The sequence below is a fragment of the Trachemys scripta genome, chromosome 3 (genome assembly GCF_013100865.1).
Source record: "Trachemys scripta elegans isolate TJP31775 chromosome 3, CAS_Tse_1.0, whole genome shotgun sequence".
Classification (NCBI taxonomy): Eukaryota; Metazoa; Chordata; order Testudines; family Emydidae; genus Trachemys; species Trachemys scripta.
The window spans coordinates 72,433,871-72,461,045 of NC_048300.1; the positions used below are offsets into that span (position 1 = coordinate 72,433,871).

General features: G+C 39.5%; 1 protein-coding gene across 10 annotated transcripts in view; it reads right to left on the bottom strand.

Moving 5' to 3' along the window:
- RYR2 (ryanodine receptor 2) overlaps positions 1–27,175 on the bottom strand; it is a 690,844-nt gene that overhangs the window by 55,313 nt on the left and 608,356 nt on the right. For all 10 annotated transcript variants that reach the window (XM_034765046.1, XM_034765042.1, XM_034765040.1 and 7 more), the window contains 7 exons: positions 17,304–17,384; positions 16,237–16,325; positions 13,592–13,720; positions 10,519–10,623; positions 7,490–7,571; positions 4,698–6,001; positions 2,656–2,723 (listed from right to left, as the gene is read on the bottom strand). In XM_034765046.1, the coding sequence (XP_034620937.1) occupies positions 2,656–2,723; positions 4,698–6,001; positions 7,490–7,571; positions 10,519–10,623; positions 13,592–13,720; positions 16,237–16,325; positions 17,304–17,384 (1,858 nt within the window). The remainder of the gene's footprint in view (positions 1–2,655; positions 2,724–4,697; positions 6,002–7,489; positions 7,572–10,518; positions 10,624–13,591; positions 13,721–16,236; positions 16,326–17,303; positions 17,385–27,175) is intronic.

The window sequence follows — 27,175 nt, forward strand, 5'->3', positions numbered from 1 at the left end:
GGCTCCAGGATGCAGAGAAAGCAGCAGGATTTGGCCATAACAGAAAATAGTTGACTTAAAACTTAAAATACATTTATGTTTTGAAACAGAATAACTGAAAAAGCATTTCCTCCTCTATTTAGGAACCAAGTCTTGAGTTCAGGATTCTGCATTTCCCCTCCAACAGTTGTGGATACCACAAGCACTTACAAGAATTGATTGTTGCACTTTCAGGTGTTTGTGACATATCAGCTATACAAAGGAAAACAAGGAATCCTGAGCTATGGGATGTAATTTCACTCTATTTTACCAGTTAAAACCAAACACTGTATTTTGCATTCCATTACATTTATTTGATTTTTAACTCGGACCATAATTCTATTACTAATATGGGACCTAAAACAGTGTTGCATTAATTTAGAAAACCAAAAACAAATCAAAAACAAAGAGAAAGGCTGAGTTGCACATTGAAAAAACTGACATTAAAGTTTGTGCTGCATAAAAATCTAAGAGCACTGAACTGTCATCCTGCAGTGAGCAATGCCCACTAAAGCCAAAACAATATTGGACTGACGAGGTTTGTAAAATCAAAATCACCCTGGTTTACATACCTAGCAGCTACACACAGTGCATTCAGTGAACCTGTAGCTGAAGACTTTGCCAAAGACCATACACCTTACTATAAAATTGTTCTCTGGAACCTATGTGGTGTTTGTCTGTGTCTATGTTAAATGCTTCTAGACACTTTAGACAAATGGACTAAATAACGCTGGTCAAACATTTTCTGATGGAACCTTTTTTTCCATTGGAAACTTCTGATTTGATGGAATCAATATGTGCTGTGGGAACATTTAGACTGTTAAAACTTTTGATGGAAACCAGGCAGGCAAGCAGATTGGCCAGCCCGTCTGGATTCCTTTCAGCCTGCTTACAAGCTGTCTGGAGGGTAGGCATGCAGACTGCTTGGGTCCCCAGCCTCCCAGAATACTGGGCAGCCTGCCTGGTGATGGCTCCCTTAGTTGCTCGGCTTCCAGCGCTACCTGACTAGTCAGCTCCCTGGGGTGCCCATCTGGCAGTTGGGCTGCCTGGCGCCATAATTTACATCCAATAGAAAATTTTAATTTTCAACTTTTCATTCCAAGTAAAAAAAAAAAAATATTTGGAAATGTGACATTTTTCATGGGACAGAAATTCTGGTTCCGGCACAGCTCTAGAGCTGAATGTAAATCAAAGCATTTTCTTCCTAAGGCCTGGTCTACCCTAAGTGGGGGGGATTTATCTAAGTTATGCAACTTCAGCTACATGAATAACATAGCTGAAGTCGACGTACTTAGACCTACTCACCGTGGTGTCTTCACTGCAGTGAATCAACTGCTGCCGCTTCCCCATCGACTCCACCTGTGCCTCTCATGGCGGTGGAGTACAGGAGTCAACGGGAGAACGCTCAGGGGTCGATTTATCGCATCTAGACTAGATGCGATAAATCGACCCCTGCTGGATCGATCACTTCCCGCTGATCCGGCGGGTAGTGTAGACATATCTTTAGTCAGCAGACAGCCTGGAACAATAGTTCTAGGAGGGATAAACTCCCTCTTCCCTTAAAGGGGTTTTAACTCTGAACCTTAAAGATAACTATTAAATATCAGACATGTTAGCTTTTGTACTGCCGGTCATTTTAATACAATCTTCCAGCTAAAGCTCTTGTCCCACAATCCCACTCTGCCTCTCAAACCTGTTCAAATGCCAAATGCCCTTACTATTTTCTGCCCAGCTGCCAAAACCTCCAGGTTCCCCTTGGTGTGTGCGCGATAATGTGTGTGGCAGATTGAAAAGTGAAATCTTTGGGACAGCATAAAATAAATTGCATTCAGTATCACAAACAAATGCATGCAGGGGCTACTTACATATTTAGACTTCTAGTTTTAAATTCAAATGCTCCTGTAACTAGGAGTTCGGTGGCACCCTAATGACTAACAGATTTATTTGGGCATAAGCTTTCGTGGGTAAAAGGTACCACCGGACTCCTCGTTGTTTTTGTGGATACAGACTAACACAGCTACCCCTCTGATAAATGCTCCTGTGGAATTTTCCATTTTCTGCACCAGCATGCTATAGAAGCTGGGGTTGTTGAAGTAGACATTAGGTTCAGTTTTATGTGGAGTACATGGGGCCTTGGACACAGGGGAACTCAGTTCCAAGTGATATTGGGAATCTGTCTGTTCAAGCAGCCCAGCCCCGGGCTGGACATACAGTGAAAGTATGTCTCAACTCTTAGCTCTCCTGGGGAAGGGAGGGAGATAGCGTGAGACAGTGTGTAAATTCTAGTGATCAGAAGACTTATCATAGAGCAGCACTATAGAGAAGGCTGACTGTTATCCCAGGTGTCATGTAAATACAGGGATCACAGCTGGAAACGGGACTGGGAAGGATAGACTGGAATAAAGGAAGGCATAAAACCACCATAATGGCATCAATTTTATGCTGGTTTCACTGCACTGGGACTGTGAGGGGCTCCTTTGCCAGCGAGGATGATGTGTGATGGGGAACCTACATTCAGACATGTGAGATGTCTCTATGACACAGAAATGAAGGAGCAAGGGACTACCTGTAAACAAAACTGATTTCTCAGAAAAACAAACTACAGTTCTTAGGGGCAAGGTCTTGGGTTATACCTACTCTGCTTTTTCAAGTTCCGATTTAGTTTCTTCTTTCTCCTCCTTTTCATCGTCATTCACTTTCTGCTCCTTGAATGAGTCAGATAAAAAATATGTCATAGAGTTTAAGGCCAGAAGGAACCATTAGATCATCTAGTCCAACTTCCTCTATATCACAGGCCACCAACACCATCTATCACCCACACACTGAAGCCAACAATTAAAGTGAGACCAAAGTATTACAACCTACATGAGACTAAATTGTTAGGTGAAAAAGGCAGAGAATAGGAAGGGCTGAAATGTACCAGTGATCCAAGCCCTGCAATGGCAGGAAAATGATTAAGTGATACCCAGATAATCCTGGCAAGTGACCCACATCCACAGGTTGCAGAAGAAGATGAAAAGAACCCAAGGTCACTGCACGGGACTCACCCCTGCGGCACCTCCTGCTGGTCATCTCAGGAATTAGCTCTCTAGCCTGCAGAGCACCCTCTGCAGGCCGGTATCCCACTGCCGCTTGGCCCCCATGTCCCTCCCAGACCCCGGTGCCCCTTTAACTGGGTGCTGTCCCCTGGCAGTACCCCCACAGTTCTGGGTCTCCCCCTCCCAGGGGAATCTCCACCCACTATCCCCACTTCGCCTCAGTCTTGGCTACTGCCTAGTCTCCATCTAGCCCCCATTCACTGGGGCAGATTGCAGTATAAGCCACTCATCACAGGCAAAGGGGTTCATACCTGCTGCCTCTGCCTACCCCTGGGCTGCCTCCTGCAACCCAACTGCCCCTTTTGCCTTACCCTAGACCTGCAGCCTGGGGCTTTCCTAGGCCGGAGCTCCCCAGCTCTCTTGGCCTTTCCCCAGCCCTGCCCCACTCTAGGCACTTGGTTAAGCTCCCTGCAGCCAGGCCCTTCTCTCACTGAATGCGGAGAGAGACCGTTGAGCGCTTGGCTCCCAGCCTTTTTATACCGGCCAGCTGTGGCCTGATTGAGGCGTGGCCCAGCTGTGGCGCTTTCCCAATCAGCCCAGCTTTTAGAGCTGCAGCCCTCTCCAGGGATGCTTTTACCACTGCAGCCCTCTTTGAGGGCTGATTTCAAGCCCCTCAGGGCAGGAGCAGGTGTCCACCCCGCTACACTGCCAATATGACCTGGGGAACAAATCCTTCCCAACCCCATGTATACTGATCAGTGAGACCCTGAGCACATGAGCAAGAACCAACCAGTCATCCAGTCTTGCACGTTGATAAAGAGAATGCTCGGTGCCCTCCATGTCCAAAGTCCCATCTCCAGCTGTGTCCATTCCTGATGCTTCAGAGGAAGGAGATTAAAAAAAAACCCCTCCCAGAATACCTTGTCCCCTGAAGATACCTGGATGAAACCCTGACGCATGAACTTTAGAAACATAAGACCAGGGCCGGCTCCAGGCACCAGTTGAGCAAGCAGGTGCTTGGGGCGGCCAAGGGGAAGGGGCTACACGTTGGGCTCTTCGGCGGCAATTCGGCGGAGGGTCCCTGTCCCTCTCGGAGGGAAGGATCTGCCGCCGAATTAGAAAGCGGCGAGGTGGAGCTGCCGCAGATCGCGGCTCCTCACCCCCCGCCGCTTGGGGCAGCAAAACCCTTGGGGCTGCCCTGCATAAGACAAATCAGAAGTGAGCCCCAGGGCTGTTGAGATCTGGCCCTTACCAACACAAGCAATCCCATCTAAAAGTCTAAGCAGTATTATACTGTATGCAGCCTTCAAAACATGGCTAAAAGGCAACAGTCATAGTGCTGAACATCAAGGCATTTTTTATTAACCAACGCTAAACTGAGGGAAAATGACATTTCCCTTTGCATTTACAAAAGACAAACTGAATTTTGAATTTAAAAGCAAACCAAATAACATGGACTAGTCTGAGCAGCTTCAACCTCATGATCCCAGAAAGACTAAACTTTGGTAATTCACTGTTATTCTTTAAAAAGCATGCCACACTTAAGAAAAAAACTAAAATCACACAAACATAGCTGTAAGTTTTATTTCTGGCCCACACAGAACAGACTGAAACATGGTGGATAAAAATATAGTTTGTTACCTGAATTTTTTCCTGCATCTCAGGTAATGGGAGTAAGGAAGATGTGCTCAACAAATCACTCAGACCAGCATTTGGATTATGAGGAATCAGCTTATACTGGCCTCCTTCTCTTTTCAAGTCCAAGCCAAATATGTCTGAGAGTAGGTCACCATCATCTGATAAAGCTGTCAGATCAGTCAGATCTTCTGCTGGCAATGCAGCTTCTGTGGGTTTCCTTTCTCCCTCTTCCCCTTCACCACGTACCTCATCCTGAGTGGGATCTGGCATATTGGCTAAAAGTTCAGCTACCTTGATCTTCTTAGCCCCTTCTACCAGGCTTCCTCCGAGTAGCAAACTGTACATGATGCGAAAGAAGCCCCGGAAAACACTACAGGTGAAATGCAGTAAGCCCATCAAGATGCTCCAGTAGGAAGAAAATAAAGCCATGAACATGTCCTTCATGGTCATTTTTTTCATTTTCTTCATCTGCTTCTTTAGACTCTTCACGCTGAGCACTTTTGTAAGAGTCATTATATTATATTTGAGGGCTACCAAGGCTGCCTTGACAGTCACAAGGGAGAAGAAGCCCCTGCTAGGGTCCTGTTCCTCAGACTTATCTTTTTCATTCTCTTCTTTATTTGTGGACCTCTCATTCAAATCTGACTCAGAGATCTGGGCAGCTAGCTGCATTTCAAAGATGGTATCCTCACAGAAATTAACAAAAAGTTCCATCTTTTCCTTCTCCCCTCCTTCGTTTACTACATCAAAGATAAACTGCCTCTTTGACTCTTTAACCTGAGGTTTCTCCCACTGAGTCCGACTTGACTCACTTATTTCAAAGTAAACTCGCTCAATGCGCTTTGCACTACCCATGATTTCTATGCGTCCAAGGAAGGGCTGAAAATAATTCAGAACGCTCTCTGCTAGTTCAAGAAAAGTCTGCAACCGAGTATCATGGCGCATGTGCTCTGAAAGGTTGGTCAGAAGAACAGCAACATTGAAACCAATGTCTTTGGCAGGCTCATGGAACCGTTTCACAAATTCTTCATAATCCAGAGTCTCATTCTCATCTGTCTCAGCACAAGATAGTAAAAACTCAGTTTCAGACTGGGTGTAGTGCTTATGGCTTTCCATGGCCTTCTGAAAGTCCCTCTTTGAAATTATACCCTTACCATCAGGGTCATATTCCTTGAATGCATCAGATGAAGTTAAATCCTTCAACTTTAAGAACATATCAAAAAACTTCAGAATCATTTCCACGTTGTTGGAAGACTCCACTAGCATGTCAACCATCTGCTTGCCAATAGTTCCATTCACAACATTACCTAAAGGGGGTGACATGCAATAACAAGTAATTGGTGACAATGAACATTTTGGCAAATAAAAGCATTTAATAATGACTTCTGAAATCATCACATGGTAAGATTTACAAACTGCTAACTGATCTGGTTGCATGCAAGTCTTCAGTGTATAATTATACAGGTTATCATTTAAAAATACTTTACCAAATCAAGATCTATGAGGAAGGATTGAAAAAATTGGGTTTGTTTAGTCTGAAGAAGTGACGACTGAGGGGAGCCATATAACAGATTAAAAGGTTGTTACAAGGAAGAGGGTGAAAATTTTTTTCTTGTTTGCTTCTTTTCCTGTCCTCAGAGGCTATATGTTTAAATTGCAGCAAGGCCGATTTAGGTTGGACATTAGGAAAAACTTCCTGTCAAGGAAGTTAAGCACTGGGACAAATTGCCTAAGGAGGTCGTAGAATCTCTGTCACTGGAGGTTTTTAAGAGCAGGTTAGACAAACACCTCTCAGGAATGGTCTAGTTATTACTTAGTCCTGCCTTGAGTGCAGGGGATTGGATTAGATGACCACTCAAGGTCCCTTCATGTCCTACACTTCTATGATTCTATAAAGATGCAATAACAGAAGTAATTATAAGCACTGCTTTTGAAAGGAGGAGATAAATGTCAGTATGTATACATCTAAGATTTCTTTCACATTTAATAGAGTGCTGAATGGGAGATAGAATTTAGGAGTGACATTGAGACTTTTCTAGCCACTCCTCTGAGGAGCTTAGATATGCTGTGGAGATTAGGCTTTCTGGTTCTGAGGGAGAAAATAGGTATCTTTGGGACCATCTTTGTTTATTCAATGCCTAGCACAATGTGGTCCTGGTCCTTGACTGAAGGTCCCAGTGGCCACTGCAAATCAATAAATAATAACCATATTTTTCAATGGCCACCTGCTACTGGGGGAAGTTGAGGTGCAACGGTAGCTGTTGCAAATGTTAAACAGGACAATCCCCCAGAGCCATGGTAGACCTACCCAGGTGAATTCAAAGCCCATTCTTTCATGGTTAAGGTAACTGTCAATACAAAAAAGTGTGATGTTAAATGCAGCACACTGAAGTTGCTAACACACAGTAAATAAAACAACTGATAAATAGTGAAGCTTCCTTCTGTAGCAAGAACCTTGGATTCTAGCTTCACCAGCAAATAGCATCTCATTTGAACCAAAATAGAAGCAAAACACATGGAAATAAGTAAATCTTTGTAATGATTCAAACTGAGCTGGCCTGTGCATAATTAACATTGATTTAATTAATTCTTACATTATCACTCACCATGCAAATTATAGTTATAGTAATTCCCATGAGCCTTTAAAGATCAAAAGCTCTTCTGATAATAAACAAATTAACTTTAAAATACTAAAAAAGGAAGAGACATTGGTTTTGCTGTGAAAAAAAATGTGCAGAGGAAAAGATACGGTTATAATACTTGCAAAATAAACTTTTAAAATAAATTAAAATTACCTTCCAGCATAGAGAGCAACATGACCACCATATCCTTCTGAAGATCCATTAACTCTTTCAGTAATTCAATTTGACTGGAATCCTGCAAACATGAATACATTGTAAATAAGACTATTTTGGGTCAATATTTCTATGACCCTCAACTGAGCCTCTGATCTTGCATGAACATATTTTGCACAAATAGGAACTTGCACTTGTAAAACAGGTATTTTACACATACAACTGCCAACTTGAACTAATGTTTGTGTTTGCATGTGTAGGTTTAAATAAATGGAGATATCCCATCTCCTAGAACTGGAAGGGACCTTGAAAGGTCATCAAGTCCAGCCCCCTGCCTTCACTAGCAGGACTAAGTACTGATTTTGCCCCAGATCCCTAAGTGACCCCTCAGGGACTGAACTCACAACCCTGGGTTTAGCAAGCCAATGCTCAAACCACTAAGCTATCCCTCCCCCCCTAATTTTCATCTAGGGAAAATCAGACTGAGAAGCTGAGAGGCCATTAGTGTATTTGACCCTTTATGTCAGATCTGAAAATAAAATGAAAACACATTTATCCAACTATTTACTGTCATACAGTAGCAACACACACACACTCACTTATTTGTTTAGAAGAAACAGCAATTTAATACAGCCATAGTGCAAGATGAACTACTATGGAGAATAAAGAGAAGAAAAGCTTTTCTGATAGTATGCAGCTGTGTCAGAGTTGAAGAGATGATGCCTATATAATACTTTATGTCTGCTAAACTGATGATAGTATTGTGATGATCAGGTTCTCACCCACACTGCCATAAGAAAAGTGTCATAACAGCAATAGCATTGAATTACAGAAAGCTCAAATAAGACAAAAAGTCACACATCAGTCATAGTTGGGAATGTTTTATACGAGGTAAAACAAAGTTATTAAACTTTAATTGTGTAGAACTTTGTCAATCTTTAACTATTTAATCTGAAATTTCCCCATGTTTCTTCTGTGCCTCAGGCATATTTTTCTTAAAATTTCGCCATAAAAAGTTCAATGGCTTCAAATCTATTTCCAATCATTCTTGGAAGAGCTCTAGTGCCAGCCTTTATGATGTACACCAAAGAGGTGTCATTTGCCAACCCCACTGAAATCCACCCAGATTTAGTCAATTCAGAAAAGACTCTGAAAATCAGTATTTACACTTGTTCAGATGAATTTATTAAAAGTTTGCTATGAAAATACCTGAGCAGCCCATCTGCATTAGGCATATTCAAAGCCTCAAAGATCTCCCGATATGTCAACTATTCTGAGATACTGAACATGCTCCCAGGCCCCAAGAGCTTGAACTCCAAATGGGAAAAAGACATAGCACTGTCCCATAGACTAGGAGGAAACCATCAGGTCTAATCTAGCAACTAATATTAATAATCCTATGAACTTCCCTCACCCTATTATTGAGCAAAGCCTCATAGCTGTCTTAGGAGGCAGGCAAATAGTCTCTCATTTGACAGATGTAGTAAGAAAAACATTGTGCAAGGTCACTTCAGATAGATCTGAGAATACAAACCTGTCATCGCAAACCCAAGTCTCATCCATAGCGATTCTGCCTTTTATAATGAACGTGCCAAATCTATGCACTTAGGTGTACTATCTCTAACCACTAGACCCCATTTCCTTCCTAAGCCAGGAACAGAATCCAGGAATCCTGAACACCAACATTACCCTACTGTCTAGCAAACAGTTGGCAGAGTGTGTGTCAAGTCCTCTCTACTAGCTGATCCACATACAGGATGAGAAGATATTACTGCTATCTGTCACTCCTCTAACTCAAGTGGTGGAGGTCTGTGCTGTGGATCCAAAGGTCCTAGATTCAAACTCTGCTGATAACTCATGCTGAGGGTCAATATGGCTCCATAAGATGGAGTATTTGGTGGTGGTGGATTTTTATATTTTTTTATAATTTATGAAATTACATACAAAAAACTATCATACAAGATGAAGCAACCAAAAGTTAAGAAGTGCCAGAATTAAGGTGGCTCATACACATTTAATTCTGTCCCCTCATAAGGTTTTATGACATAACATGATCACCTTTTTTTTTTTACCATAGGACTCCTGCCTCATTCAGTGCAAAGGATGAACAGTGAATAAAGCAGAAACTTTTAATAAGAGAAAAGCATGTCTTCTCATACTAAAAGCACTACACTGGGACCCAAGAGGATTTTACTCCTGGCCTGGCCACAGACTTTCCACATGTTGTTGAACAAGTCTACTTTTTCATTCTTAAAATAAGTATATTTTGGTAACCATAACAATATGTGTATGCTATTTGTGCACCTCTATTTTGTATGTGTCTCCCCTTCATCATTTAGGAAAGTCTGCATTCACTACAATGCTACCTGCTGTGAGAATGCCTGTTCATGAAAACAAAGAATGTCTATAGCACTAAGAAGTTCAGCAGAACCAAGATATCAACCTTCACTCCACACTACATCCCAACTTTCATCTCTGTGGCACATTCAAAGACTGGATTCTTGAATCATATCAGAATCTAAAATAATTATAAAAATCTCCGTCTTTAGAGCTCTATAACTCTATAACTATAACTTTAAATATTATAAAAGTAACAACATAGATTAAAACTAATGATAACATCAAAAAAGCATTTCCCACTTGTCTGGCACCTGTAATCTGAGTACATCAAATTATTTTTCAAATACTCCACCACACCCACCTGAGACAGGTAAGAAGGTAAATATGACTCTGCTTTACAGATGCAGAAATTGAGGCACAGAATGTTTGATGTGCCCAAAGTTACAGAGGAAGTTGGTGTCAAAATAAAGGGTTGGATCATAGGAGTTGCAGTGTCATTCTGTAATCATTTGGCCAAGTTTCTCTCCCACTAGTTCACAGCCTATACTGCCTCAATTCTTCTGTATTCCCTTGCATTGTTGTTCTGGTCACCCTCTCTTAATATGAAAATAATTTGTTCGGGCAACAATTTAGCTAATGTATTGTAAAAAATTAGTAACTAAAAAATAAGAAAAAAAAGTGCATGATACCTGAGATAGTTTCATCTGCATGTGGGCAAACACATGAAGAAAACCAACCACTGCATCCCATAGCCTGCTGTGTGCCAGACTCTGCTGGTTCCCTGTACATGGACCCTACCATGCAGATGACAAGAAAAGGAGAACAGGGTTTATATGCAAGAGAATTACATTAAACATTAGGATAAAATTAGAATCACGGTACCTAAAATATGATCAGTTGAGAGCTGCTACACAAGAATTTTAGGAACTGTTAAGGAAAGCTGAAACATAAATGGAATGACAATTTCATTTGATAACACATTAACAATTACTATAGAATATCCCTACCACTTCCTTTGCTTTAAGGCAACTAAGGCCACATTTTCAAAGCTCTGTATAAAGAGGAAGCCGCAAAAAATGGATCTCAATGTTCATGGAACAGTACCAGTTTGCACCTTTAAATTGGAATCTCCTGAGGGGCACAGATGTTTAGTCTAATTCTCCTCTACTTAAGCAAGTGTAAACCAGTAGTAACAATGATGAGGTTGAGGTAAAATTGTTTTAAGAAGAGATGAATCAGGCCCCTTGTTTTTTGTTCGGCAAGTTTCACCTGTTGTAAAACACTGTCTGGTGTTACAATGGTATCATATTTTTACAAACATCAGATGATATTTCAAAGGACAATGAATAAGATAATTATTAACACTGTGAACAGAATAGTTTGGGTGTAGCAGGCCAAATCTGTTAGAGCTGTGTGCATACATTTGCATATCACCAGCTTCTACTAATACTTATTCAAGCCAGTACTTTCACAATTCACTCCTATGAGCTCTAAAATAATACAGATTTCCATAATGAGGATTTGAATGTGAATAAAAAAGTACAGTCTGTATGCTCCGTCTTTAAATAAATCCTTCCCAAGAGAAATTACAATGAGGTCTGAATCCTCACTCATATAGGTTTCATATCTCTGTAAGTCCATTTACTTTCAGTGGAGTTACTCCAGAATCTGGTCCTATTTTTTAAACATTATTTTTTTGGGATAATTTCTCAAAAATAGTTATCAGATAAAGCTACTTTTTGGCTTATCAAAATTATCCTTTGGCTGATTAACATAATTGCCATTTATCAGAGGGGTAGCCGTGTTACTCTGAATCTGTAAAAAGCAACAGAGGGTCCTGTGGCACCTTTAAGACTAACAGTTTGGGTGTAGCAGGCCATTCTGTAATCATTTGGCCAAGTTTCTCTCCCACTAGTTCACAGCCTATACTGCCTCAATTAGTCTTAAAGGTGCCACAGGACCCTCTGTTGATAATTGCCATTATTTCATATAGTGGAGTTTTAAATAATCTCCTGACAGTTGTACCGCAACTTCCATAATGAAAATATTGTGTAATCAGAAAAAAGGCCCCAAATTATTTTTAATCACTTCATATTATCATAAGCAGCATTTCTTATTTTACATGGGAAAAGGCTAGTATATTGTAGCATACTGGTATGTGACATTCACTAAGAAATAAATAAATTATATGGGACCTCAATCTGCAAGTAGAGTGTCTACTTATGGGGAAAGAAGTTCTGTACGTGGATAGAGGATCCAATATAGTATAGGATGAATGGTAGTGAACCATGTTAAGGCTGCCTAACACTTTCCCCTAACATTTATCACACTTCCTTTTTTAAGAGAACAATAAAAGGTACTTTAGAATTAAAACACAGGAGAATTTGATTCTTTAAAAATTCTAGCTAGTTACATAGAAAAGAAAAACTACATTAAACAATGTAATGAAGATTTCAAAGTCAAGTACTCAAAAGTTAGGAAATGCCAGAATTCAAGTTTTTCCATAGGACCAAGCTTCCAGGGAGTAGTGGTGACAAAAAAACCTAACTGACTTCAAGACTGAGCTTGATAAGTTTATGGAGTGGATGATATGATGAGACTGCCCACAATGGCATGAAGCCGATCTGCAACTGCTAGTAGCAAAGATCTCCAACGGTGGGTGATGGAACACTAGATGGGAAGGGCTCTGAGACACTACAGAAAATTATTTTCCAGATGTCTGGCTGCAGATCTTGCCCACATGCTCAGGGTCTAACTGATCACCATATATGGGGTCAGGAAGGAATTTTCCCACAGGTCAGCCTGGCAGAGACCATGGGGTTTTTTTCTTCCTCTGCAGCATGGGGCATGGGTCACTTGCAGGTTTAAACTAGTGTAAATGGTGGAGTCTCTGTAATTTGAAGTCTCTAAATCAAGATTTGAGGAATTCAGGAACTCACAGAGTTTATGGGTCTTTTACAGGAGTGGGTGGGTGAGGTTCTGTTGCCTGCAATAGGCAGAAGGTCAGACTAGATGAGCATGATGGTCCCTTCTGGCCTTAGTCTATGAGTCCCCTTGCCTCAGTCAGTGCACAGAATGAATGGTTCTCATGGAATGACACAGCTATTCAGGTTTTTTTTCTTATCTTTCAATGTGTGGCTCCATATTTTATTTGTTGCACCCCTTCCAAGCCCTGCACTCAGTACAGAATTATTAATTTCTTCTAGAACTTTTCTATGGTGCTCATTACATCCTGCCAGCAGTTTCTTCTTGTTTATTGCAAAGAGGGTCCAGGTCAAGCAAGTCTCTGCAGATCTGAAAAGTGGCAATATGTCATGGGGAGAGAGTTTTTTCAAGCAGTATATTTAGAGCTTTATAATCAGCCCTAGCACCTTACGCTCCAGCCAGAAACTGACAAGACGCCAGAGCACTAATTGAATATGCCACATGATATTCCACTTACTAAGTACACAGCCACATTCTACGTTAGTTTTACTTTTCAGATAAAGTAAATGTGAAGAATGCATTAGGATGCATTGCAGTAATACAATTTTGAGGTGCAAAAACAAATTATAATGGCAAGGTTCCTGTTGGAAAGAAAAGGACACAACTGGCTACATACTGGGACACAAGCAGTCTTGGTTAGCAAAAGAGGAGACAATTCAGTGATACCTGGGAATCTGCTAGATTCTTAAGTTGCAAAAAAATAACAAATGGCTACTACACATATTTCAAAACATTATTTCTTACTAATTTCATGCAAATGACAATGTGAGCAGTTACCTGAATATACTCTGTGAGAGTATTGAAGACCTGTTTTGCAACTTGAATTGCTTTAGAGAAATTACGTTGTCCTTGCTCATCAATAACATCCTTCCCAGAATAATACCAGTAGAAATCACTAATTGATTCCTATAAAACAGATGTAAGAAACAACATATACAAGTCAGATATTCAAACCGCCACTCCTTGGTTCATCAGCATTTTCATAAAGTATACTTAAAAAACAAACTTAGTTGTGAGCAAAAACATTTTTTCCATTAATTCATATGGATTTAAAATAATCTCAGAGATTTTCGGTATCATCAACATAATGCATTTTCTCTCTCATTGCCAGTGAAACTCACAGGGAAAACAAAACAAAACCAAAAATCCCTTCAAAATCTAACTTTTGTCTAGATTACCTGGCCTTTTTGTTTATTTCAAGCTTCACACAAACACAAGGGTCCTTAAACTGAATAAATCATTAATACAGTGCTGTGTGCTGTTCATGTGAACTATGTGTCTTTATACTGTCTGCCTGTCAGCTAGCTAAATCAAGGAACTGAATATTCTTTGTGCACAGAATTCTTTTTTCCATCTTCTTTAAAGAATGCCAGTTGAAACTTCATCAAAATGAGCTACAAAACATAAAAGGGTTTATTGTTGTTATTACCACCGAGCCTCTAAAGAACTTTCAAGGTCACACAGTAATACTGACAACAGCAACAACAACTAGAAAAGGATTGATTTTCCACATACTGGAATTTTTAGAAACAACAACAACAAAAAATGCTAAAAGGAAATTTAATTGGTTAAATTAAAAAAAAAGATACAGTGAGGTGTGCAGTAATGTGGATTTTCAGACAGATGAGACATATAGGTAAAATGATGAATATGTTTACTGCAATACATCTTCTATGTGTTTCATGCACTTGGTTCAGAAAAAGAATTAGATGTTCTGCATTACCCTTGGATGGATTATGACAATGTGATGCTTTCCCAGAGAAATGGGATTTTGATATTATCTCTTTAAACTAAAGCTAATTAGCACCAATTGTTCAGAGGCTCAGTTTGGATAGGAACCCCAGATCAGACTGAGGCCTCCTAATAGTACAGAACATTGCAGCACATCTCCTCAGCAACACGGACTATGATGAACACATGAAACCTGTCTTCCACTCTCTACACTGGCTCCTGATAGAACATCAAGTCAAGTTCAAGGTCTTGGTCCCTATCTTCAAGGCACTCTATGGCCTGGGCCCAGAGTATTTAAAAGATGCCCTAAAGCTCCAGGATGAAGACCATGGTTGACAACTATGCTCCTCTGGCACAATGAAACTCTCTACAATAAAGGTAAAGCTTATTTGAAGGAGACAGAACTTTCTTGGTCTGTGTGTGTGGAATGACCTCCCCCAGGAACTAAAGACGATCACAAACCTCACCACATTTAGCTCCAAGTGCAAGGTGCAGTTCTTTGATCTTGCCTTCTCTAATATATATGCATAGCAATGTGTGTGTTCACACACACATGCGCTCATTACTAAGCGCCTGAATGTACACTTAAAAAACCCGCTCCCCACTATACAAGATGAGAGAACAAACAATATGTTGACAGATGTGTACTCATGTCACTAAACACTGCTGGAAGGCGCTAAGATACTACAGTGCTGAACACAGTATAAAACCTATATGGAATAGAATAGGATTATGTACTTGAAATGGATAATCTCCAATATCCAGTAACCTGTGGTAATTCCACATCTTGATGCAAGGAAATGGCTCAAATGGTCACCATAGAGAATACAGAAAATGCATACTGTGATTGGGCAAAACCACAGGTTAGGGCTGAGCAGGTGCTGAGAACATATGAGCAGCAGAAAAACCTGTTCTTGGTTTAAGTAGTAGTACTCAATTTTTTCATAGTAGGACCCCATACTATCTAGCCAAGAACTGCCTCCCATTTAACAATATGGAAAATGTTTAAGTGTCTCCTTTTAGCCTGTCTCTTCTGTTGCTGCTGTGGCTGCGACTTCTGGCGAAGGAGGCATAAATTAAGTCAGATGAAGGGAATTGCTTCTGGAAACAGACCATGAACCTCCTTCTCTAGCTCGGCTGTAAGTCTGGTCTTTCCATCGAAGTTCTGTTGTTTCGGCTTTTCCAACCTTGCTAATAATCTCTTGCTGTCAGAAAGGAGATCTTGCACCTTGGATTGAGCTTCCTGAAAGCCAGAATGTCAGTGGGGAGTGATGTCAGACATCACAGCTCTCACCAGTGTATCCGGTGCACCATAGAAAGATAGAGGGCCTAGCTGGGAACCCACGAAATGCCCAGTGATAACGTCTTTTTCTGCCATCTTCTGCTCCCCAAGGAAATGATTTAGCAAACGGAAAACCCAGTCCCCAAAGCTGGAATTGATATCAGACTATCTCCAAGAAGCAGCTCCAGATCCCTCTTTCAGTGTCTCCAAAAATGGAGTATGAGGGATATTCAAGTGCAGCAGTATTGTGATGAATGTGTAATGTACTGGTAAATGTAATGTAGGCTTAGTTTACTCATAATCAAGGCAAACTAAAGCATCTCTGTGTTAAGGCGCATGAGGTATAGATGGAAATAGTAAAAGGCAGCTACCTGTATTTATTTGAAATTAGTATGTAAGATGGGTTTACCTGAACTCTCAGTAAGTAATCCACAGTGGAGATGATAATATTGACAGTTGTGTTGTTACCAGTTTGAGTTCTCAAATAATTCTGAAAATCTAAAAATGAGAGGATGAGTTCAAGTTAAAATTTATTTAAATCTCAAATATTTTCAGAATTATTTATTAAAATAAATTCTGGTATAATCCATTGGTCAAAACCTACTTTAAAGACCTGAAACATCTTTTAAGTAACTTTCCTGTTTAAATCCATATTTTAATTCAATGAACCGTTTACCTCTTCCTGAATGTTACCATCTTATTGAGGAGATCATGTAACAGTTTACAAGTTCTAATATCTGGTTTCTCCTGTGAACATATTATAAGTCTGACTTTGATCTCACTTATATCAATTTTACCTTGATGTCGCTACATTAATGTCACTGGAATTATTTCCGATTTACACTAGTCTAAATGAAATCCGAATTAAATCTTATGCCATTACTGATGACAATGATATGAATATTTGACAACTATAAACTGGAATCTTTTTTTATAATGCCACAAAGTATATGAGTAAGTGAACTAATATTAAAAATACTTTAAAAGAAATGGCTAGTATTTCTTGCTTTTATATATGAAAAATTATTGTTCCTCCTTCAATGAAGATCTCCCATATGCTCCTGGAATGACATTTAAGCCCCTTAACCACCTTCAGTGACAACCAGAACTCTAAAAATACTGTGCATGCCAAAGTATAATATGTTCACTGCAAAGCCCTCCTTTGAGATTTTCCTCTCATTTAGTGATCAGGAGCTAAAACTAGAGTACACTTCATTTTCTATTTAATTTATCTTTCACACAGTTCTTGCTCCAGGAGTTATCATTTTGTGAGCCATTTTTTTCTCCCAATGTTTAAATGAACAAGGAAACTTGACATTTTAACTCCACATAAATATTTTTCTTTCATGTACAGTTCAGCTACTCAGGAACCTTTCATAATATTTCCTTAAAACTTGCCAAGCCTTCAGCACTGATGAGCTTTTATCCCTGGTTACCATCACCTTGGCTCAGCTGACTGGCAGCCTGCCCACAAACCTGAACTGTGTCCTTCACAAAGCAACTGGAGGAAGCGGAAGAGGTCACAGGTGAATTCGTCATCCTGCATTACCTTTTCTCCTGTGGAAAGCCAGATGGAGGACAAATTATGACAGACTGTCAACTAGCTCCCCACTCCCTCTTACCAAATCTCCATATTTAATCTGAAGTCACCATTAACAAATAAACATACAAAATGCAATTTATAGCCACTATTCTATCTGAAGCATGGCATGTGGCTGGCAGATAGGTACTATTTCTCTTCCATAAGAAAAGAACATTTACATTTCAAGACACAAATTTCTCTCTGTACAATGTGGCAGCATGGGCTTGGCAACATTTTAGAAAAAATCCATCATTTATGCTCTTCTTTTGTTTTTGTTGGCATGAAGTCTGCATCATGTACAAAGGTTAATACTGGATTTACTTTGTTCCAATGTCTGATAAATATTGAAAAGCCAGAAAAATTAATCAAGTATTGCAGAAAAGAGACCTATACAAATATATATATATTTTTAAAGCAAAATAAGCCAACAACTTTATAGACATTTATGTTCTCAGAAAACACTTAACCTGGGATTTTCAAAGGAGTCTAAAAGAGTTAGGCAACCAATTCTCATTGAAAGCCAGTGGATACGAGGCACCTAATTCCCTTAGTTCTGGTTAACCAAAGCATTAAGTATGTGCTTAAGTGTTTTTTCTGAATGGGGCTGGACTTCAGCGTGTCCTTAAGGACTTTTGCAGAACTAGGCCCTATGGTCTAGTTTTTCTGTAGATAGCAGTTATCCAGGTGTTTAGAGCTTTAAAAGATCTCCAGAATTGCTTAAGAAAATCTGGTACACTAACATGGTCTCCATTCAATTAATGCACCTCTACAATCCTATCAGTACAGAGAGTCAATCTGGAAGTCTAAATGAGAAAAGGGGAAGCATTAGTGGGTCTAGGAAAGATCAGGGATTAACAAAGTTGAACTGGAAGCTCGATAAATTGGCATAGAGGGAAGACATAATATCAAGCAAAACTACACTGGGGTATTAAAGGCAAATGATTTCATTATTAGGGCTTTATACAAATAGTTTGGGGACAAATGGTGTCTTGGCAAAAATGGAAACAATTTTTTTTTTAAATACAGAGGATTTTAATGTGCAATCATTTGTTACTTGATGATGGCATGAAACTAAAAGACAAAAATGCAAGTAAATTGAAAAAGTACAGTATATTAATTCAGAAAGTTTTCTTAAAAATAGGAGGCATTTTGGACTGGTACCTGAACTTCCAAATCCAATGTGATATTAAGAACACTATCCTTTTCAGTTGGTGAATAAAAGAAATAATGAGAGTTAAACAAAAATATAAAACTTCTCACAGACTGGAAGTGCTTGAATTAGAGAGACAATATATATGCATATATATAATGTATAAACAGGAATATGGTTGGATGTTTACTGTACATAAAAATTATGAATGATTACAATTACAAATAGCCAATGGACTTACCAGTCCGCAGTCTGTGACTTTCAAAGTGAGAGGCTTCAGTATAATGGTAGGGTTAGGAAGCAAAACCATTTTGAAAACTAATGTGAACATTAAAAGAAGTATATAAAATCATTTCACTCTTTTCCCTGTTGGCCAGCAAGACACAATATTTGGTGACCAAACCAAGTATCACCAGGTATACATAAAAATGTGGCAAACATAGGGAGAATTAAAATGTTTTTTTCCTCCCCCTAGTTCTTGCTGCATTCTCACTGAAATGGCAAAAAGAAAAAAAAAACCTGCATAGTCCTCTCCCTGACAATGAATCAAGTACTAGATGATGTTTAACACAATTTGTCTCTGGGTCAGACATTTATGCCAGATATATAGCTTTTCAACTGTACAAGATTGAAAATCCTTACAACTAATTAAATAATGAAACACAAAAGACTAAAAGAGGATCCTGTGCACATAAGTAGTATATAAATCAACAGTACTATATATGGGTTCAATTCTGCAAGATGCTTAAACACTTTGCTGGACTTAGAATGTTCAGCATCCTGCAATATCGAGCATTTTATTTTTATAACTCAATTGGATTCCTCATGTTTTAATATTAAGTATGTGCTTAAGTGCTTTGCTGGATAGGGGCCAGAATGCTAAGAACCTTGCAGAATCTCAATTACCCTTATGGAACCTGAGCCTGCAAAAACATATGCATGTAAATGAGATTTCAATGACTTCAAGGGGATAACACATGTAAGGAAAATTAATCCTACATAAGTGTTTGCAGGATCAAGCCTACAAAAAGCCTAACTACACATTCCTTGAGTATCCAAATCTTTCACCGACTTCAGTGGCAGTTTGGCATGAACAAAGAACACAAATCAAGACTATTATGGGAATGTTAAAAAAAACTGCATTAATCATTTAGATTTCAATATTCCAGTAAAATTGATCTATGTTACTCTTATAGTTAAACATTGTTTCAATATAACTTTTTTTTCATAGAGCAAATATTTCACATGTATTTTATTTAGGCCCCTCCCACGCCCTATTTTAAAATAAATGTTTGCCAGGTGAATATTTTCTTTTCTTCTAAAGGAAATTTAATTCTGCCATCTGGCTAGCTGACCACTTTCACTTGGAAAAGGTGTGTGTGTGTGTGGGGGAGCATAAAAAGTGACAGGAAAAATAAATTCAGTAGATGCAGCAAAATTAGGACCTCAATTGAGGAAAATATTTAAATATTTAAGCACAAGAACACTTCAGCATGCTTTCTTGAATTAGGGCCTAGGTGAGGTGAGAGTGTTAAAGTAGTATAGTCACAAGAAAAAATGGTGGCTTTTTAAAACAAACTACTGTACAAAGCTTGGCAGGAGCTTTGAACAGCACCTGATCTGCACTGTTTTCTCACTTTCATTTCTCACTTTCATTCTCACTCAGAAAGTTTCTCAGAAACAATTAATATTCATATTGAACTTGATAACACAAGGTGCTAAGCACTCCAGCCATTAATTTTAATGGAATACTCATGTGCTTAAATAGAGCACATACTTAAGTTCCTATTTCAGCAAAGCACTTAAAAGCATATGCTTGGTTGAATCAAGGCCTATGAACTTTGCTGGGTCGAGACCATAGTGCTTATAACCTGGCAATATTGAGTGTCCTATGCCTGACTTTTAAGTGGTTGTGTGTGTACTGAATATTAAAAAAATATATATTAACAATATACATAAAAATAACACTAGATACAAGTTTGGTGCTATTAAAAACTTCAGCATCACTTTGACCATGGTGAGAGGGAAAGTCCAAAGTAAGAGGAATGGTTGAGGAGGCCTTTAAAAATGTAATCATTTGATAATGTCCTTTAAAGTGGCTGAAAATATTTATTTTTATTTCCTCTCCTACCATTCACCTCCCTCTCAATACCTCTCCACTTTTGCTTTTCTTTCTTTTCCCCTTCTCAGCTTTTGGAGACATTCACGGAGGGTGGGGAGGGACAGGAAAGCCTTGAATTAAATGATAGCAATATTCCTTTATAATGAAATCATTTCCTGACACATCAACTTCACTATAAGAATCAGTTTGTTGAAAAGAAATTGCAATTTGCACACTGCAAAGCATTTGGTTCTTTCATTCAATGTCTCTATAGAGATGGTTTCATAACCGCTGAGTTACTATAAGTGGGTTTTCATTGAGATAATGAAAGACTGTCTTTTGAGGTTTTGTTATTTCAGTTTTATCCTCCCTCCTAGTATATTGTCTGATCATTCACAGTACCTCATGGAAAAATGTATTTACATCTGTGTAAAATGAGTACAAATCATACACAAAATTATACCAAGTCAGAAAGGTAGTGTTGTGTGCCCCCTATCATAAGGAACAAAGGCAGTGGTGGATCAGACCCATAGATTCCTTTTTAAAAACAAACTATTTATATGTTTCAATGTTAATCACAAGCAGTTTTAAGCAGTATGCCTGTACTGATTACAGAGATCAAATTCTTCTGACCAATAAAATATCTGAATCTCTTTTATAATGACAAATCCTTAGCATTAAAAAAATAGACCATAATCTGACTCACAAACAAATGCTGGTCCATTAGCATTTTTTCAGGATACAAACACTATTTAATGACTATAGAGAGGTGTCTCTTTGGAGACTACACGTTACACATCTGGAGTTCAGATCCATTTCTTTGCTTAAAATCTAAGCAAGCCACTTTTGGTGTCACATACACAAATTCATGCCTCCACACACAAACATTTATACATATAGTGTACTTACAAATATACGTATTGCATATAGCATGACTTAGGGAAGTGAGTCACTGCTTAGGTTAGCTTCAATTGATGTGATGTATATACTATAGTACATTTGCTTAAACATGTAACTATTTGGTTAAAATGCTGCCATTGCCCATGTTGCACATAAATGGTATGGTTACACACATGAATGGTTTTATGCCTACAGTGTGTGCAGTTGCGAGTCTGATTCTGTGATGTATACAAACAGAAGCAACGTCTGCAGTAAAATAAAAATAAGATTGAATGTAACAAGCATATGTATCTCCTTGAAAGTGTTTGAATCTCGATTCATTAATTCTTTCCTAGCCTCCATTTTGAAATCCCCACTGCTATTAATATTTAAACAGATTTGTGGGCCATTATATATTAAAAAATATTTACCATTCTAAAAGGCACAAGGGCCCAATTTTGACGAATGCACAACTGTCAAACAGCAAAGATCTGCCATAGTAACACCAATTAATTTATTTCCACTAAAAGATCCAGAAATTGTTCCGCTGAGTTACCAGTGCAATATGTCTGTCATGGTCTCTTTATTGCCGCTCAGTTACAATAAATCTCATAGGAAACGGATCATTCAAGACCTCAAGCCAGATAAAGTAACCTTTTCCCCCTCACTGAGCCATGCACAACTACCTCTGCTAGCCCAAGCAAGCTAGTTTCGCTTGTACTAGTGTAAACCCAAGTGCAGGGCCCTCACAGGTGGAAACTCTGCTAGGGAGATGTGAAGATGGAAAAGATTGCTACAGCAGAGGTTGAAGCAGGCAACTCTCCCAAGCAAAAGGATGCAGTAACGCTAGCTGGAAATACACTAATTCAGAACACTCACATATCAGCTTCAGCAGCTTATAAATATTGTTGATATGAATTTAATTTCAAGATGTATGTGACTGCCACTAACACGAGGTAATGTCCTGCAAAGATTTAAGCACATGCTTAATGTTAACTGCTAAAGCGGTGTGAATGGACCTTACTGTAAATGAGAATCCGGCTCAATTGAATTAAAAACATGCTTAAAGTTAAGAGAATGCATGTTTTTGCAGGACTGGGGCCTATTTAACTATTTTGTACTACTATTGGTTTTTAACAACTCTTCTGTGTTTTATTCTATCTGTGTTATCAAATGGAATGTGTGCCAGGCATGCAGATTGGTGAAAGGCTAATCTTTAAAGGGATAACTGTCAGGTCACATTTCCCCCTGTATTTAGATTTTATAAAAATAAGCTTTTTAAGAGCTAAGACAAACAGAAATAATTCCATTACATTAAAAGAATCTAACTTAATCCACACTTTATTAATCAACATTTCACTGCAGTGTTTTTCCCCCAAAGATTCCAGCACTGTACTTGTATATAAGAATATAACAATAAAATTGGCTAGAAACTAACTACAATTGTTCAACTGAGGAGAAATTAAAAAAGCACCTAACAACATGAAAAGAAAAAATAATGTCCTTTTTATAATTTAGGTGTCATTCACAATAAGAAATTTTGTTTTTGAATTGGTTTGATTTTGATTTGAATTGATTGAAAATTGATTTTCAAACTTACAATATCCATTTAAGAGATATCAGCAGATTATAATATTAGATACTTTGCAACTTGTATTTAAAGGCATCTTTTAAAAAGTGGAAGTTAAATCTTATTGAGGAAAACAGAATGGAGCATAAACTCTGGCAAGTGAAGTGTAAAACTATAATTAGGAAGGTCAAAAAGGAATTTGAAGAACAGCTAGACAAAAACTCAAAAAGTAACAGCAATTTTTTTTAAGTACATCAGAAGCAGGAAGCCTGCTAAACAACTAGTGGGGCCACTGGACGATCACGATGCTAAAGGAGCACTCAAGGAAGATTAGGCCATTGCGGAGAAACTAAATGAATTCTTTGCATCGGTCTTCATGGATGAGGATGTGAGGGAGATTCCCAAACCTGGGCCATTTTTTTTCAGGTGAAAAATCTGAGGAACTGTCCCAGATTGAGGTGTCATTAGAGGTGGTTTTGGGGAAAAAATGATAAATTAAACAGTAATAAGTCACCAGGACCAGATGGAATTCACCCAATAGTTCTGAAGGAACTCAAATGTGAAATTGCAGAACCACTAACTGTGGTATGTAACTTATCATTTAAATCAGCTTCTGTACCAAATGACTGGAGGATAGCTAATATGACGTCAATTATTTAAAAAGGCTCCAGAGTGATCCCGGCAATTACAGGTCGGTAAGCCTGACTTCAATACCAGGCAAATTGTTTGAAACTATAGTAAAGAACAGAATTATCAGACACATAGATAAACATGATTTGTTGGGGAAAAGTCAACATGCTTTTTGTAAAGGGAAGTGTAGCAGGGTGGACACCTGCTCCTGCCTGGAAGGGCCTGAGATAGCCCAGGGAGCAAGCAGCTACTGGGCTGACTGGGGGAAGTGGCGGCAGCTGGGCCCAGGCCCCAATCAGGCCTCAGCTGGCCCTATATAAGAGGCTGGGAGCCAGGAACTCAGTAGAGTCTCTCTCTGCCTTCAGAGAGAAAAGGGCCTGGCTGCAGGAAGCTAGACACAGAGTACCTGGATGGAGCAGGGCTGGGGAAAGGCTGAGGAGCTGGGGAGCTCCAGCCTGGAAAGCCCCAGGCTGCGGCCTAGGAGAAGGCTAAGGAGTACTGGGGGTTGCAGAGGGCAGCCCAGGGCTAGGCCAAGGCAGCAGGTCCAAACCCCCTTTGCCAGTGATGAGTGGTCTATACTGCAGTCTGCCCCAGGGAGTGGGGGCTAGTTGGTGACTGGCAGTGGCCTAGTGCTGAGGCAAGGTGGGGATAGTGGGTGAGGGTTCCCCAGGGAGGGGAGACAGAGATCTGTGGGGTACTGCCAGGGGGCACCGGGTCCTGGGAGGGACAAGGCGGAACACCGGCCTGCAGAGGGCGCTCCAGAGGCTGGTGAGCTAATTCCCTGGACGACCAGTAGGAGGCGCCACAGGGGTGAGTCCGCTCGTCTTACAGGAAGTCATGCCTCACCAATCTACTAGAATACTTTGAGAGGGTCAACAAGCATGTAGACAAGGGTGATGAAGTGGATATAGTATACTTAGATTTTCAGAAAGCCTTTGACAAGGTCCCTCACCAAAGTCTCTTAAGCAAAGTAAGCTGTCGTGGGATAAGAGGGAAGGTTCTCTCATGGATCAGTGACTGGTTAAAAGATAGGAAACAAAGGGTAGAAATAAATGGTCAGTTTTCAGAATGAAAAAGGTGACTAGGGTGTCCCCTCAGGGGTCTGTACTGGGACAAGTACTGTTCAACATATTAATAAATGATCTGGAAAAAGGGATAAACAGTGAGGTGACAAAATTTCCATATGATACCAAACTACTCAAGGTAGCTAAGTACAAAGCAGACTGCAAAGAGTTACAAAGGGACTTCACAAAACTAGGTAACTGGGCAACAAAATGGCAAATGAAATTCAGTTTTGATAACTACAAAGTAATGCATATGGGAAAACATAATCCCAGCTATACATAAAAAATGACGGGGTCTAAATTAGCTGTTACCACTCAAGAAAGAGATCTTGGAGTCATTGTGGATACTTCCCTGAAAATATTCACTCAAGGTGCAGTGGCAGTCAAAAAAGCTAACAGTGTTGTGAATCATTAGGAAAGGGATAGATAATAACACAGAAAATATCATATTGCCTCTCTATAAATCCATGATACGCCCACATCTTGAATACTGTGTGCAGATGTGGTCACCCCATCTCAAAAATGAGATACTGGAATTGTAAAAGATTCAGAAAAGGGCAACAAAAACATTAGGGGTATGGAACAGCTTCCATATAAGGAGAGATTAATAAGGCTGGGACTTTTCAGCTTGGAAAAGAGGCAACTAAATGGGAAATATGTTAGAGGTCTATAAAACCATGACTCGTGTGGCGAAAGCAAATCAGGAGTAAAGTAAATGTTATTTACTCCTTCTCATAACACAAGAACTAGGGGTCATCAAATGAAATTAATAAGCAGCAGGTTTAAAACAAACAAAAGGATGTATTTCGTTACACAATGCTTTCAACCCATGGAACTCTTTGCGTGAGGATGCTGTGAAGGTCAAGACTCTAACAGGATTTTAAAAAGCACTAGATAAGTTCCTGGAGGATAGGTCCATCAATGACTATTAGCCAGGATGGGCAGGGATGCAAAACCATGCTCTGAAGAGTCCCTAGCCTTTGTTTTCCAGAAACTGGGAATGGGCGACAGGGGATGGATCACTTGATGATTACCTTTTCTGTTCATTCCCTCTGGGGCACCTGGCATTGGCTACTGTCGGAAGACAGGATACTGGGCTAGGTGGACAATTGGTCTGACTCAGTATAGCCATTCTTATGTTCTTAAAGAACACCATTCTAAAAGTTAACAATTTTAACAATAGTTTTATGCATATCTCTAAACCTCATTCCATTTTATAGTTTAAAAATGAACTGATTATTCAATACTGCTGAGAAAACATCCATATATTGTCAGCTTCAATTACGAGTCTATAACAGAATGCTAGCACTCTGAGTTCAAGTAGAATTTTGCCTGTGAAGCCCTCAACTACTGTTTAAGTGTCCTTTCTGTATAAATGCTGCTGTGGAAATTTATGAGTTTTCTAAAGATAAAAATCAACTGGCCTTGAACCAAAGATGACATTGTAGCACATGCAGGGGTGGCTCCAGGCACCAGCGCAGCAAGCGCATGCCTGGGGCGGCAAGCCGCGGGGGGTGGCCTGCTGGTCACTGTGAGGGCAGCAGTCTGGCTGCGTTCGGCGGCATGCCAGCAGGGGGTCCGCCGGTCCCGCGGCTTCGTTGGCAATTCGGCGGGGGGGACGCTGAAGGCGCGGCACTGGCGGACCTCCCGCAGGCATGCCGCTGAATCTGCATGACCAGCAGACTGCCCGCAGGCATGCCACTGAAAGCCGCCTGACAGCCGTGCTTGGGGCGACAAAAAACATAGAGCCGCCCCTCAGCACATGGCAAATACTGTCAGCATCAGAAATAAAGTATTGTTATCCTCTGTATTTTAAAATTCCATGGCACTATTCCAAAACTGTCTCTCAAGTGAGATCAGTCAAATGCAATTATAGTATTCCTCTAACAAAGGGCAAGATTAACAAAAGATTTAATGAAATGAAAAATGGGTCTAAAAATCTATTTTCAATTAGTAAAGAAGTTCTTCTAAATCTTAGTAATTTTTTTCAAGCATACGAGTATTTAGTAGATTGTAGAGATTGTATTAAATGAAGAATATGAATATTAACTCCAATTAAAATAAAATCAATCTCAGATAACTGTAGTAATTCTATGTTTTTTAAGGAGACTGCTAATCAATCTTCTATTGAAACTCTTAACAGGATAGCTGCACAGTCTGATGATGAAAGGAAGAAAGTGGAAGTCAGAATTTCTGGATTCTTTTCCCAACTCGGTTAAATGACTTGCTATGTCATCTTGGGGAAATCACTTAATTTCACTGTTTTATTTATCCATCTATAAAATGGGTATAATTATGGTTATCTATCTTACAGGGGTTTGTGAGGCTTAATTATTTAAAGCAGTTTAAATTTTTCAAATAAAAGGTATCAA